Source organism: Tubulanus polymorphus, chromosome 11 (assembly GCF_964204645.1).
Source record: "Tubulanus polymorphus chromosome 11, tnTubPoly1.2, whole genome shotgun sequence".
In the NCBI taxonomy this organism is placed as follows: domain Eukaryota; kingdom Metazoa; phylum Nemertea; class Palaeonemertea; order Tubulaniformes; family Tubulanidae; genus Tubulanus; species Tubulanus polymorphus.
Window position 1 is genome coordinate 8844276 of NC_134035.1, and position 16431 is coordinate 8860706.

A 16431-nucleotide genomic window follows, 5' to 3' on the forward strand; every position below is an offset into this window, starting at 1 on the left:
TTCATGCGCTCTCTCTCTCTCACTCTCACTCATTCCCACTCTCTCTCCTCTATCTCGTATAAGAGATATTGCTGTACAGTACCAGCTGATGTAATCACCTTTACCGTGAAAGAATCCATATCACCGTTAAAAACAAACCTTTACGCCAAATCAAACGAAATCCCCCTATTGAATAGTCAATCCTTATTTCGACCTTTACTATTGACATAATGCCAGGACGTAGCCATACTTTTATAGCCTCGCAATTTGTTGATGATACATTTACTATCAAAAATACAGAGGCTTCTTGATTTATTTTTGGTACCATTCATATTACGCCTGGGCAAGGCTTCCTTCTAAAAAGTATGCACCCTTTGGGGTTCCTTTATGTCCTTTTTCTTTGCTACACTTTATCATGTAGACACATTCATATAATTTTTTTCCATCTATGATCTGACTGTACTTTTGGTGAATGTACTTATTAGCTTTCTCGAATTTGTTCAGAACAAAATTCGAAATATTCGTGAAGATATGAATTCCTCCATTTCTCATCGTATCAATGAAGTTTCAATTCATATATTCATACATTTTTCCAATTAACCCCCCCCCCCCAGAATATTGTTCCCATTCTGCAGATGTCAAAAACAGGACCATCCCATAACTAGTATTCATTTCAGAAAACCTCAATGAAGAAACGGAACTCGATCTGCGCGAATTGCTAAATGTCGCCGATAGAAAATGTACATTTCATCTCCATTTCGCGAGTAAATAAGTAATGTCGATTACTCGACGTGATGTGTGGTCATTTCCGGCGGTCGAGTAGAGAACATAAAAAACAATTACACAATATACGTTTCTATCCGGCGTCCATTAATCATTGAACGCACTCCTGAGGATATTACCAGACCAATTACTCATCATAACTCTTCATTTATTTCGTCCATTGCCTGCTAACGATGATGACGACATCGCCGCGCTGGGTTTTCATTCCGATGTATACACGCAAGTACAATGAAGGGTTTAATAACATTTAAGATTCTAACATTGTCTTTCGTGAACCCCACATTTTATTACTTTATCACATGAGCATTTTTGGCCGCTGCCTTATTTGATCCGTAACAACTGTACGCCAAATGGGCCCGTGTTTGTTTGGCCCGACCAAAAACGTCGGACCAGGCCCTGGCCAAATCTTAGCACGGGTCAAATTCTTGCGTTTGAATTGCAACTGGTTTCGGAAATGACTCACTTCGCTTTGTTTAAGCATTGTTTAGTATCGAGTGAGTGGCTTACGCGTGAGCGCGCTCTCTAATTAGGCACGGGCCAAATTCAACTCGGGCCTGCTCGGCGCTAATATTCAGCCCGGGCCGAATCGTCTCCGCGCGATCACGGCTTACAATATATACCGCTTTTAGTCGACGACTTAAAACATCTTTTACTCCCACGATCTTCGTGCGGCAGTACTTCGACTAAGAGCCTTTAATCGGTATCTCCGCTTAAGTCTATATCGAGCCGGTGCTTCTTAGCTGTCGGTTATGATTTGAAAATTTGCATCGACTGCGCGGCTTTTCCGGGCGCAAAAGGCTTTCGCCGATAGACGACGACGACGATGATGACACATCATCTTTTACCCGCGTATACATGCAGAGTGAGAGAGGTACGTCGGTAGAGCTCTACCTCTCCGTGCGACGACGACGAGTGCATGCTTTAGACGGAGAGAAACACAATCTAATCTGAAACCGGCGCCCCGAGTATTCACCGCCGTTGCTAAGATACAAGTCCGCAGTGATTTTCGGTGAGAAGTAAAAGGAAATGGAAGAAATGAATGCGTTAAAGAGCTCGAGTAGTCACACCTTTTACTTTCGTAAATTATACGTTCAATAGCTTCCAGTCAGGGAACGGAGCCGCCATTTTGTGAAATAACTTAAGTTTAACATTACGTCACCATAAATGTAAAATCTCATGTAGACTGAAAATTTTATCTAAAATACTAGAAATATTTCCGATGATTAATAAATGGTTCCAATTGTGGGATTTAAGATTTATTGTTTCATCGCGGATATCGTGATCTTAAAATAGGGATTGAACCTGTTATTTAATTGATCGGTAGATTTCGTTTGATTTTTTGATTCGGTGTCCCTTTTACAAACCAACCACGCCAGCTGGTAGTGAAACAGGGTTTAATTTTGAAATTGGAAATCGAAGTACATTATAGTTGTTGTGTGATTGGCAGTTGAAGGAATTTACTGATTTTTGACATTATTACCGCGCCTATAAACCATGATGTTCATGTTTTTGAAGAGGATATCAATTTGTACCGAAATATTTTGTTGAATTTCGTTTATTTCACAAAATCGCATGCTCCTTTCGGGAACTCTTTCCTGCAATCTTGCACAACAGGACAGAATTAGCAGATATCTTTGGTTCGGCACGAGTCCGGAGATTTTTGGAATGAATAATATCAGTGTTTTCAATAAGAAATTAACAAGCCAGGTCCCTTTGAAAAACAGGAGGGTCCTATAATATGTCACAGTCCCGGAAATGAAAGCTGGTTTGAAAAAACAGGCGGGTCCTTTACAAATGACAGACGGGTTTGGGACCTGGGACCTGGCTCTTATATGACTAACTGCTAGGTGCTTCCTACTAAAATTTGGGAAATATTACAGAAAAACAAGTGTGATGAATTGATCGACTATATGACCCAGTAAATATACATGAAACTGATATGAAACTTTTTCAAAATTCTGCCTTTTTGTCACGAATGAATAAACCTCGTTATATAAACATATGCAACCAATGATTTAAGCCTCAACACACGTGCGAATACAATTACATATAGTCGTAAAACATTTTTTCATTTTCGATTCAACAAAAACATCTGTGCCTCGCGTAGCCAGTCCGTCAAACGTATACCATTACTACACGTCGTTATCAACAGTAGATTGTATTGAAATTTTTCCGATTTAAAGATTTATCGACTAAATTCAAAGAAGACGCTTTCATTGATTTCGAGATTCACTGCGGGCTGTATTATTCCGTGTGTACGTATTCGATAGATCTTGTATTTTAGAACGCCACTTTCCGCCCGTTTACAAATCCCCCGAGTTTTCCCTGATGTGATTACACAAAATTCCGTGACTGAATCGGAGAAATTTCTACGTTTAAAATCCATTCATTTTTCATCGAATCACATACTGATAAAGACACACATGGTCAAATAGCATTATCCGCGAATTCTTAGGGTTTTCCATATTTTTGGTGAAATTCGTCAAATTCTCTGAGTTTTCCCTGATTTTTTCTAGATTTTCTGATTCCGTGAGTTTTTCAGGCCAGTGGTCGCAAAACATATCACCATCCTCACTCTCCTGTTTGACTTGATGAGACAGGGGCGGATCTAGGGTCTGATTCAGGGTGGGGTACATCCCCAAAATAGGGCATATCATCATTATTAAAAGGACACCCCCGAAAGAAAGCTCTGAAAACCCTCTAACTCGTGGTTGGGTAATACGGACAAGAAGCTAATGAATTAAAACTTTTGTAGGTAGCAACATGTTAAGGGGGGTACGCACCCTCTGTACCCTCCCCTCGGTTCCGCCCCTGCGAGAAATTACTGTTTTCTATAAGTGGCTGAATATGTTTTCGAACGTGGCGTATTATTTCATGTATCCCGTACATCGCGTGTGCGCCGGTGTACAATAAATTCCCCGACTAATTCATGTTGAAAAAAATCGCTCGTAACATCTCGCGCCGGGGAAACACCTGAGCTAACCGTTAGCGTACTGCGTTCTTTATTACTGTTTTATCGAATCGTAATCATCCAGCTACAACGTATATATACACGTATATTCATAGTCACCGAATACACGAACATCTGATTCCCGCTCCGAGGAATTACGGGTCTAGATTTTTTTTTTTCTCGTTTCAGATTGCTAAGAGTATTAACGACGGGTTTAAAAGGAGTGTCCAGAAAGACTACGGCGACCTCGGCCGCACTCAGTCGATAGACTACGTGCAACGAACGGTACGCTTCTGCCGGGGTATACTCGGTAGTGTCCTTCATATTTTTGACCACTTGTAAATCATCTTTTGAAAAGATTATCAACATTACTAGTATATTACGATCTCAACAGCTGCACCTGAATGGTTGGATGATCGAGTTTTTGAAATGGTTTAATTTCATGGTTCCCACAGAACAGGGAAATTGGGAAAAACTTGGGAATTTTGAAATAATAATTCCTGGTTTGGAAATATTTGGGAATTTGAAAAATTCTCCTCATATCAGGGAAATATTTGGGAAATTCATTACATTTCACGTATTGCATTTGCCAAGGGCAACTTTCTTCAGCAGTTTCCCTTGAAAATCGCCTTTATCAACCAGTCACCGCTAAAATGTTGAGTGAAGCATGACGATATGTGTTCATTTGCATTTGGGAAAATTGAAAAATCACCCATGAAATACTTGGGAAAAACTTGGGAATTTTGAATTCATATAACTGTGGGAACCATGTTATTTGCTAGAAATAAAGATGTGACATTTCCAGATCTCTATCCCTTTCAAACAAATATATAAGATCTGTGACCTTTTCATATAATCGCTTGAAACGTTGAATCCTTTTCTGTCTCCTTCTGTCCTGATATGTATGTTATCTTCTTTTTCAAATGTCCCCAGTTGAAATGCTATGAAACGCCGCATCGTTTGTCTCTACTTCTGCCCTGAAATATGAGAGTTACGTTCGTGTTTTTTTTTTCAAATGTCTTCAGTTGGAATGTTGCGGAGGCGAAAGTCCGTACGACTATCCAGCGTCGGATTGGTACAAAAACAACAACAACGGCCGTCTGCCGAAAACGTGCTGTAAGAAAGACGTCATGCATTTACAAGGTCAGCTAGAGGAGGCTTGTGACATGACCGGATTAGTCGACGAGAAACATTTAACGCCGGCCGCCCATCAAGTGGTAAGCTATAGCCCAGGTTTCACAGTTTTGAGTTACAGTTAACTCGGAGTTAAGATTCATTTTCAATGAGTTAACTCCAGTCAAATCTTTATGCAGAACTGTGGAACTGGGTCTTGATTAATGTCTGTCTTAAGGTAAAATCCTGAAGCCAGTTTTTTAGACTTGTGACACATTAGACTTGAGAAACATTAAACGCTGGCCACTCATCAAGTGGTAAGCTGTAGCCCAGGTTCCACAGTTTTGAGTTACAGTTAACTCGGAGTTAAGATAAGTCCGTTTTCAATGAGTTAAGTCTTAGTCAAATCTTTACACAGAACTGTGAAACTGGGTCCTGATTAATGTCTGTCTTAAGGTAAAATCCTGAAGCCAGTTTTTTTAGACTTCTTATGCCCCCCCCCCCCCCGGCACAACTTTAGTTGAGAGGGGGCATATAGATTTACTCACGTCTGAATACGCCACCGCCGCGAGGGGTGTTAACAGCCTAGAGGCTTTTGTCAACCCATTGTTATCAAACTCGGTACACGAGTAGGGCATCACCTCGGGCAGAACCCTAGCTAATAACAATGGCCACCAGAGGGCTGACATGACTAAATGATGGTTGAGGATTTAGCCCTAGGGGTAACTTTGATACCCAGTCAATGAAGGTGGGCCTGGTTGAGGATTTATCACTAGGGATTACTTTGATACCCAGGCTATGAAATCCAGCCCAGGGCTCTTCGTCTCTGTTAAAGACTAGTCAAGTCAAATTTGAATGAAGCTCACCATTTCCTTACTTCTTTGTTGACTTTTGACTCAAGAGTTTCAATTAGCACGTTTTTATTGTTGTTTTTTTTTTACCTTAAGAGCCCAAAAACAGTGGAAAGCTGGTTCCTGATCAGTTTTAGGATTAGGAATTTTTTGGGGGTATTTCGAGGTATTTATTTTGTACATTGGTGAACCCGGTTCGTACTGAAGTTAGCCTTAGGGCTGAACCATAACCTTGGGGCTTCGCACTGTGCTATCAATAAGTTGCAGATTTCTAGAGAAATTGAAAATGTTCCCCAAGGGTTGTAGGATCCCCGCTGTGTGGAAAATTCAATAATGCCAGAATGTTTTTTTTTTTTGTGTGTAGAGTGTAGAGCCTCTGTGACTCGAAGGCATGCCAAAATTGCCCAAGTCAGCATTGTCTAAATCTTTTTTCCAATGATTTGATCTCTCATTACCGGCGTATTTCAGGGATGTGGTCCGAAATTAATCGAGTTTTTCCAGGAGCACTTGCACATAATGATAGGAGTGAGTTTAGGAGTAGCTTCAATACAGGTGAGCAGAATGACGCGTAACCTCCCTTTTCTTTATAGCGACAAAAACCGACGCGCTTCTAAGGTGTGGCTCGAAACCATAAATATCCGAGTATATGGACATCGTTGTAACAGGATACCATAAAAATATCTAATTCACAAATGAATATGAGATACACCTGTAGAGCATCGCTGAGATGTCGCTTGTTTGTAATTGGGATGAAAATAGAAGAAATCTTCTTCAGTGTTCCATGTAACAGCTTTCCCTCGATGATTGATATCTATCCCATATTACTGATTTAGACGTGTTTCTTCAGTTTGCGGCAGTCTCCTATTTTCTAAAACTACCGTGTTGTCAAATTTCAATCCAGCATATACACTGTGTTTTATATATCCTGGCAGACGACCTAGAAAAAGTAAAGCCTGGCGGTGCGCACGTGGGCGATGTTTTCGAGCAATTCTCAAGTAGAGTTGCCATGTATGTGTGTGCAGCTGGAGATGCCAAGCAACTCACGAACTAGCCAATGAGTGAGCGAATAATTATCATGTGATACTTCCAAATATGGCGACTTGCGGGGCAGAGCGCGACCATATTGACAAGTCACATGATATAGATATTTGCCCGGAAAAATAATCGCCTCTCCAGTGATAGCACACGGGAGATGCCAAGCACTCGATTGCTCAATAGACTACCCCAAAATCGATACAGTCGGGACCTCGAAATCGTTTTTTAACTTATTAGAAAAAAACTGAATAAGAAACAAGAAATAACAAATAAGAAAAGTCTGGGTAGTGTTAAGGATAGAAATTTGCTTACAAAACCAATGAATTAATAGTTTACCGAGATAAACTGTACCGATTTAGTAGGAGTCAATTGTAATAAGGATATGAAAGCGATGAAGCAGATGCTTTCTCGAAATTGATCTCCTTTAAAATTCTTGAAAACTCTTTATATCCAGGAATAACTGATCCGTAGCGTCCATGTACTAATGTTTGATTTTGTCACTATTTTCAGGTGCTCGGACTCATATTCTCGATCGTTTTGTGTTGCGCGTTGTGCAAAGACAATTCGTACTCGTACGACAAACACGGCGAGTATATGTACAGTAAGGCCAATTAGCAATTAAGGTCTCGTCGACAATGTGAGGAAGAATGGAGGGTCACGAGTCTATGACCTCCGGCATACAAGTAGATTATTATTACAATTAATATTATTATTAGATACATCGGAATAAACCGCAGCAGCAGCAGCCGCTAGTTACTAGAATCCTACAGCACCGACTGAACTATCGATCGACTATAGATTAATAGTGAAATTGAATTAATATAGGGAGATTGTTTTTGCCGCCCTTTGGACTTCATTGGATTTCATCTACGATTAGTGTGAATCCAGACCGCAAGCGACCGGCGACAGACGTTCTGCTAGTAGATACTCTTTAGATAGAATCGCAAGCAACGACACCTCGTTAGGACTTATATTAAACGATATTATTACGTCGGTTTTTGCCTTCGCTCTTTGCGCGGGCGCGTGCGCGCGTGGAAAAAGAGACGAAAAACTGTTTAAAAAATCGTACAACGTATAACTTTGCTGAAAAACACTACTTTAACTACTATTGATTTGTACAGAAATGCTTTTATTATAAATGTACGATGTCTGAATATGTATGTATATATGTATGATGTATACTCAGGCCAGATTATTCTTATATTTGATATATATATGTAGAAAACAAGTAGCCAGCTGGCCCTGATGATCCTTCAAATCCTGCATGTACTACTTCGATTTCGCTGTGCTATACGAAACACACACACGACGTACAAAGTGGATTCTAATGAACGGAAATTTGCGGACGCATTCTCTGTTTCAGTCATTTCGACGCACTTCAAGTTACTGACACATATTTGCATTTCGGAAATGATGATGTTAACATCCATATCGATGTGTCGGTAAATGCTTATTCAATTAGAAAAACGATTATGAATTATTCCTTTCAAAGAGAATTGTTATTCTAAAGATTTGAGTTGTGTATATGACTAAATATCTATATATTACAAAGGACTGATTAATGGGTGTTGACCGGGTGGGCTGGTCCACCCCCTTAAAATTCGAATATGCCCCCCAGAAAATCTGGAAAAGATTTTTTGCAAAGAAAATTATAAAAAGACCTAAGTAAATCTAAACGGGCCTGATAAGGACCAGAAAGCCCCTCTTCCTCTTAGATTTTCTGTGGGAAAGCCTGCGAAGTTTTGCTTGCACCCCTCGCATTGCCAAATCTGCCCTTTTCAAACTAAGTGCCCATTTCAATTTTCAAATGTGATGGGAAATTGATGTGAATTATCTAAATTAGACTATTGAATCGACGTTATGAAAGAAGAAACTGATTTCGATTACCTGGACCTGGTTCCACATTCTCGCGTTTTATTTTTCCCTCAAGAATTCTGCATTTAAATAAAAACTACCTGGTAATTTAGATAGTTTAATCCAACTCGCAACTGTGGAACTCGGTCCAGCTGTGCTATTATGTCTCGGAATCGATCGGTAAACGTTTTTGAACGTAGTTGAATCAAATCAAAATTTTTATACGCGTAATCGAAAGAATGTTTAGAATTGATTTTAGAAATATTGCGTTATTTATATTTTCATATGTTTTCAAAGTACTTATACATTCTAGCTTTACTAGCGCAGTCCTCTCATCATTCCTGTACAATTTCATCCCTAGAAATCATTCCGTTATAAAGATTTTATATATTCGTGAACTTTTATTACGATGAATGATAGATTCAGAACTGCTTTTTTTTTCTGGAGATGATATTTTTGGAAATCTAAAAGATCGTGTGCTTTTCGCTGAAAATCATTCCTGGATATAGATTTTTATTATCGAAAATGGTCATAATGGGAACAAACGTTTTTATCTGGATAAGGCTGTGGCCTACTGACGTTTCTGTGTTTAATTGAGGTATCATTTTCGGAAAATTTTCCTTTTCTCGGATGACGAAGTCTGGGTTTTTTCGAACATTGCCATTTAACTTCAGTAGACTCCACTCAAGTGCAATCTATGACAAGGGTTCTTTAGACCATCTTTTAAAGAATATTATTATAAGTTGGATTACGGATTTGATGGACTTAAAACAATTAGAAAAATTGTTTTTCTTAAAAAAATCATTACTCAAAGAATTCATTACTAATTAAGCGATCAGGGAGGGGAATTTGGAAAAAAATTTCATATCTATGCTCAAAAATGAGGGAGTGGTGGGAAAAAATGAAAATTAAATTTTTTATTCCTAAAATCGGAAAAGTTCATCGGCGGATGGGTAATCCAACTTATTAAAAAAAACCAGCCTAAATTTGTCTGACTTCAGTGATATCTGAGTGTATCAGAAAAATATTCAAACCACTATTCCAATCGAACAGTGATCCGAAATCGGTCAGATCCGACTTGAGCAGAGTCTATTACTGTAGTTCATAGATTGTTATTTTTAGTAAATGATAAGTCTCTGAAATCGTATTTGTACAGAATGTTAAACTCGATGACTCTTCCTTGCAGTTCTTCGGCGAAGTTTCGCTGCGCAGAAAAAACCAATTGATCTAAAATGAAATAAATTTGGCTCAACGGTGAAACTTATCTGAGAACTACGTGGATCCTCAATCCAGATATGAATATGTTAATCCCTGTGCATGTATATAGAACCTGTATAAATGTTACAAATTTGTCGACTAGGATCATATTTGTTTTCGAAATTCGACGGTACATTCTAATTTGATTACTAGAACTATTACGATATTATTTTTCGTTACGAAGCTCTGATCTAATTGTATATCGATACTATATTTATATTATTTAAAACTACCCTGGTATTTTCAGATTGATTGATTTTAGATACTCAACGACTGTGCAATAGATGGAAAAATAACTCATTTATCTAGATATGAAACGCATTTTGTTCAAGAATATTTGAAAAATTTAACTGTAGCTAAAAAGACATCGTTTAAATGTAGCTATTCGTATTATGAATATTATCAACTATAGCATTTCATTGAATTCCTAATGTGCTTTACGTCAAAAAAAGTCTAGAATGAAATTGTTGCACAAATTCATATTTTAGCTTTTACTATAAAAAAGCACTGGCGGCTATGAGGTTTTTTTTACTAGAATTCTCTCTACCTTTATAGTAAATATGTAAAAAAAATGTGGAAGAAATTGTATAAATTTACACATTTTTATTTTTATTAGAGTATGTATTTCTACATGTAAATGAGGTATTATATATGCTTGAACTATTAGGCAAATTTCAGTCAGCGCTGTTCGAAATATAATCCAACAGAACACTTCGTAATCATCATCAGGCATTATTTGCTCATTTGCATGATTTTATTCTTGACTTGACAATCTCCGCGTATTATATGAAATATGCACCATTGAAGTGAAATGATACAGCTTCATTGTAGTTTATTTGTTTGATGAGAACTATGATATCTGTGGTGACTCTATTCAGTCACTTGAGCTGTTCCTCTTACAGAGACCTTCCTTAAAGCTGGAAGACATCTTCCTTAAAGCTGGAAGACATCTCTTCGAATATGCAGCTTGGACCCTGCACCCTGCTTACATTCAGGGCATCTCAAGCATTTTCTTCATCGAAAATGAATTACTAAAAACAAGAATGATATACTAAAAACAAGAAAGACGTTTCATCAGCTATTTAAACGATATGATGTAAGGCATCCCCGGCAGGGAGTCGAACCTGAAAGCATTGAGACTGCCACAGTATGAAACCCTACCACTCTAGACTGAGTGCGCAGCTTAGATGATGTCATTATTAGCCAATCAGATATCCCGTTTTATTTTTTCCATTTATATGATTATACAATAAGAAATCTGATTGGTGCCGCAAGTTTTCACGCAGTAAACCTGCATACCTCGTTAAGTGTGGCAGGGTTTCGTGCTGCTGCCAAGTCTGAATGCCTGCTGAGGGAGGATGGATTCAAAGTGGTTTATACCAGCAGGTTTAAACCTGCAGAATGGCGAACTAAGGTTTTATGTATCTAAAATATGACTGATCATTTACCATATGATATTAAGAGGATTTAAACAGATTTATATTTAGAATCGCTCATCAGCTGTCTCTGGTTTTATTCTTGTTTTATTTGCATGTGTGATGAAATTGTTACTAATTCGAAGATTAATTTACTCTTTAGTTAGTTGCTTATTATGATTAACTTCCCGTGCTGTTTTTTTGTTTTTAATCATGAGTTTATCAATGTATATTTCAATAAAATGTGCAATTGTGTAAAGATATTTTCTGATGTTTTCTATCTCCTTTATCCATGCGGGTTTATTGGTTTTAATAGCTTCTTAAAACTAAGAAATTAACTATTGAAAATACTGGATGCAGAAATTGATGTCCATGGTCGACAATACCCGCTAAAAGATAACAACATAATAATCGCTTGTCAGAGTCTTTAAGCGGCCATTGTGGCTGATTCGAGCCAAATGTTTTAAAAGGTCCTTGCAATATATATGCTATGCAAAAAAAAATATATTGCCTCGTTTCTTCGACGCGAAAAAACGAAAATTTCAAGCGAAAAAACACCAAAATGAGCGCAAAAAAAGAACTTTAGTTTCTTCGCGGAAGTGATTTCTCGTTCCTTCGCCCGACAGATTCGAAACGAACGTCATTTCTTCTTTCGTTTCTTCGCCGCAAGAAACGAAAATTACCACGCGCCAAAATGCGAGAAGAAACGGAGCAAATATATTTTTGCATGGCATATTGCAAGGAATTTTTTTTTTAACTTGGCCCGAATCAGCCACCGCACGTAGATTTGCGAGACGGATTCCGAAAAAAAACATTAAAACAGCACCGAAACTACAACTGGCAATTTCTCTTTTAAAAGGATCGAACAGAGTAAAGTACGTTTTAAAAGAAGTAAATTTGTCTGGGTATATATTTCTATTTTTGTTGTGGAGAGGGTTGGTGATTTTGTCGTTTTGGATGATTCGAGTAAGTATCGTTACCTGAAAAAGGAAGACATGGAAATTTAATTTGAAATCTAGTAGACTTAGATGCCACTTGTCTGTTTTGTACGTTATAAGGAAATTCAAATTGTGCTACTATTTTCGTTCACAGAAATTCCGCCATCGTTATTTGTAGGGGCAGCACTGAAGGGCCGAGGTCTAACAGTCTCACCACTTTTCTGTGGCATGCGAGGAATACGGATACTTTCTTTAGTCAAATTTCATTCATCGTCCAACACTAACTCATTTTGAATTATGTATTGTGTCAATTTGTAAGCTTAATTTTGAGTGGAATATACTTTTAAAAATGACATTTAAGCCATTTTTTATTGGAACTCTTTTCTCAGCGGATGTGTTATAGCATCCGAAAAGCGACAGACTCACACGCCAGAGGAAGAATTTAAAGCAAATTTAATTTTCTTGTGACAGAGTAGCTTGCACTTGTCTCAGATCTCATGGACCAATAAATTTCATTTGTAAAGGATTCAATCTCGATTAAGACTCGATACCGACATTTTGACAAGTGCAGCGTGGCAATCTGGGACACTATGACGTCATAAGTTGTTGCTGAAAATCCCCAAATCTTGAAAGAAGGTAAAAATCCCCACTTGACTTTGACTTGATTTTCCAGTATATTTCAAAGCAACATTTCATTTGCAATAACTGCAATATATTTGAACTGTGCAATGAAAGCTTTCGTTACGATGAATTATTACAATCAACAAAATTAACGAACCTTTTATTTGTGATATTTTCTAATTCGAACTGGAATATTTATGAACTTAGGACTCATTAAACTTGAATAGGTCTGGTGCAGAATTTCCGAAAATTTGTTTCTTTTTTTTTAAATGCTGAAATGACGCCTACCAGTCCTGCTTGGTCACTTAAGTGGGTATAAATTATAAGGGGAGAAAAAATATCTTTTTGGCCTTAGTTTCGTTGACATTTGGGGGGAACGGCCTTGACATCGTTTCGGAATCGTTTTCCGCCTCCTACACAGTACAGTAAGAAGTTTATACCATGGTTTACGTACAGCAGACCGGGAAGAATTTTGTCCATGATTCTGTCCTTGCTATAAGACAATGAGTTAGTTGCACGGCGAGGCGGGAGGAGACGGGTCGACAGCCTGCGCACTAATATCCGCACTGTACGCGGAGCGACCAGACCGTGAATAACCGGGTATATTTTTTCCCTCTTTTTGAGCTGTTTTACTCGTTAAAATGTACCGCTTTTCCGTAGAAATAAATTAAAATTGAACGTAATCGACACAAACAACAAGCTACGAGTGATTTGCTGTTGTAAACGTCGTTTGTCTGCTGCGCCAGAACTCGTCATTTGCCGATGTTTTCTCAAACTCAGGAAAATCATATTGGCTATGATAATTAGCACGCACGGTCCGAAAGCTAATTTCAGAATACCGGTCGGCGACCAATGCGTCATCGTTGCCTAAGTACGCCGAACACGCATAAATTCCCGCCCGAGGCCGCGTCGAGTGTCGTGCTGGAAAAGAAAAACGAAGGTATATGTCTCACGGACACACCGACGACCGTGTAGATAACAAGAACCGATATGCGAGCGTTTATCATCGTATAAATCTGCGAAACTTTTAACGGCATCAGGATCGCCACACAGCGCTCGGCCGTCATCAGAAACACCATCCAAGCGGCTGATGTGACACCGAGGTTACCGAGAAACACGCCCAGCTGACAATAGAACACGCGGATGTTGGGTGTCGTGAATCCGAGCCGTCGACAGATAGCCTAATCGTGAAGGAAAGCCAACAACAGAATCGTATCGACTATCGCCAGGTTCGCCACCAAGCAACTCATAGTCAGACACCGGTTCTCCTTATCGTCATCACCGCAAACGATTAACAGTTACCGATAACGCTGGGTATGGCTAAAGCGAGGCTGATGATAAGTCGGGCTGTATCGACGACTGCTGTGTCGCATGCGGTCGTATTGAGTACCACGGCTACAGTAGTACCGGTAATCGCTCGCTCTCGGACCTCATATTGTAGAGTCAGTCAATCTCAGCGCAGTTGGCAATCTATGATATACGACCAATTAAAACTGATACTGATACTGACACTGAAACCGGAACATACAACACACCTTCCCGAGATCAATTTAACGAAAAGTGTCACGGTTCGCCAGTTCTTAGTATAGTTGGATTTCGGCCGATCAGGTCGGAGATCATTCGATATTCAACAGCAGATTTGAAAATTAAATATGAAGTGAATTTGTGTTTCTGTGGTATTTGGTTCCGGCAATATGTTGAACACATGCATTATTCAGTCAGTACGTCATAAATCTGTGTCTCTTCTATTTGCTGGTCTGTCTCATCGAAGATAGACACCGATAACCAGTCTATTATTGCACTCAAATCCTTCTGTGGCATGTGAGTAACCAGTCCGTCGTTAACTGCATTTCCAAGGTCGTTGAGCTTAACATTTATTTCCCGGGTTATACGACTTAAAATTGACTTTAACTCTTCAAAAATTTGCCTTTTAGCTTGAATTGAGGTTGGATTTTTCAATATTCTTAATCCTTTTTATTTGGCCATGAAAAATTGTGAATTGTGAAAAACCGTGGGCGCTATTGCACTTTCGTACCCCCCTCCCAAAAATGTTTATTTTAGCATATTATTTATCAGTGAGGTCTTAGGAATAAAAATCAGTAATTTTTATCCAAAAAAACTTACTTTTTTTGGGTCAAAATTTTAATATTTTGGGCCTGAATTAGAGCCGTTTTTTGACCGAATGAGACGCCATATTGGTTTCTCCGACTCCACAGTCGTGCTAACTACCCCCGAAAACCGTCCTATGGAGCACTCCCACTTTCGGTCAGAGAAAACTGCGGGATCGTGGTTTTCGGGAGTGTTACAACTCGTGTATTTTCATATGGATTATTTCAATGAAGCAAGCTAGTGGTTCAGGCATAGCCAGCCATTTCTTGGATATTTAGGTTGGCCCTTAAAAGGGCCGTTTTGACGGGAGGATGACAGAGGGACTAGACGACTAGACGACATAAAGATCAGTTGCTATCTGATTCCAAAAGTTGAAATAGGCATGATCACCAAAACGTTGGACCCACATGAATTCGGCTAGGTAATCGGGTATCATCGCGCGATTTGACGGACCAGCCATCGCTTTAAATTTCGCCTTGGCTCGCTGCCACATCGCCTCCACACGGTTTGTCGTTACGGCTGTGGCTGGGTCGACGAAGTTGTTATGGTTGACTGTGCCGTGTTGGTACCCCAGCTGGCCAATCTGATTATATGCCTGCCACATATCAGACCATATGGTGGAGCCGGGACGAATCCATCGTTGTATGATTGGCAACAGCGTGGCAGCATCTCTCCTGGGTACCGGTACAAGGAAACCTTGTTTCGTCTCTGCCTCGTAGCCACCGAATATCCACTGCTCCGCCACGATTCGTCCCTGGTTATATTTTCGCCGAGCAAAAAGAGATTCGTCTATTTCTACCAGTCTACCTGGTCCACCAAGCTGTGTCGGATGATTTACGAAGTAGGACACACAGACATCGCGGCAGAACTGATTCCAATCGACGATGGTATGCTCCGACTGTATTTCAAGCTCGTGCATGGTGTCGGCAACACTCATGCCACGGCTTGAACCAGCACTTCGGCTCCAGATGTAGGTGAGCCCCAGCAGCTGCCACAAGTGAAGATGCGACTTCTCGAAAAAACTCCCACGTCGAATACTAAAAACTCGCTTGCATCGTCGTGCTGTACATCTCCAAGCCACTCCGTCGACGTAACGCGCCATACCCTGTTCTCGGCATTGGCCTCCGCAGTTTGGACACACCATATTATTCGCCAGCAGGCCATGCTGTCTACACCAGCCGATCGTGTGTTCTCTGTCATCCTTGAAATTCGCGCCGATTTGAATCAACGAAACAAAGTCGAACTCTGCCAAATCTGGAACGCGGGCCATCTTCTCGCAGAAATAAGACGTTATGAACGAATTGAGCAGACCCATGACGACTTATATACTATTCACCCGTGAGAAAATCCAGAAGTCTCACGGCCACCAGCACCGGGATTGCCTCATGTAAAGTCTTTGATCCTGGCTTGATTGACATGGGAACCAGTAACCCTTCCGATTTTTGTCACGTACGCAGAAGAAAATACATTCAAATTAAAAAATAAAATGCTCTAATTGCTGCAGAAAAAGAATAAACAAGTAGATG

General features: G+C 39.6%; 2 protein-coding genes across 2 annotated transcripts in view; one reads left to right on the forward strand and one right to left on the reverse strand.

The window, feature by feature from the left end:
- LOC141913095 (CD9 antigen-like) overlaps positions 1–11448 on the forward strand; it is a 46677-nt gene extending 35229 nt beyond the window's left edge. The window contains exons 4-7 of the mRNA XM_074804548.1: positions 3902–3997; positions 4738–4929; positions 6145–6228; positions 7222–11448. Of these exons, the coding sequence (XP_074660649.1) occupies positions 3902–3997; positions 4738–4929; positions 6145–6228; positions 7222–7326 (477 nt within the window). The 3' untranslated portion in view covers positions 7327–11448. The remainder of the gene's footprint in view (positions 1–3901; positions 3998–4737; positions 4930–6144; positions 6229–7221) is intronic.
- A 3788-nt stretch (positions 11449–15236) lies between these two features.
- LOC141913025 (uncharacterized) lies at positions 15237–16220 on the reverse strand. Its single transcript, XM_074804462.1, has one exon. The coding sequence runs from the start codon at positions 16218–16220 to the stop codon at positions 15237–15239; it is 984 nt and encodes a 327-aa protein (XP_074660563.1).
- Between the last annotated feature and the right edge of the window lie 211 nt (positions 16221–16431).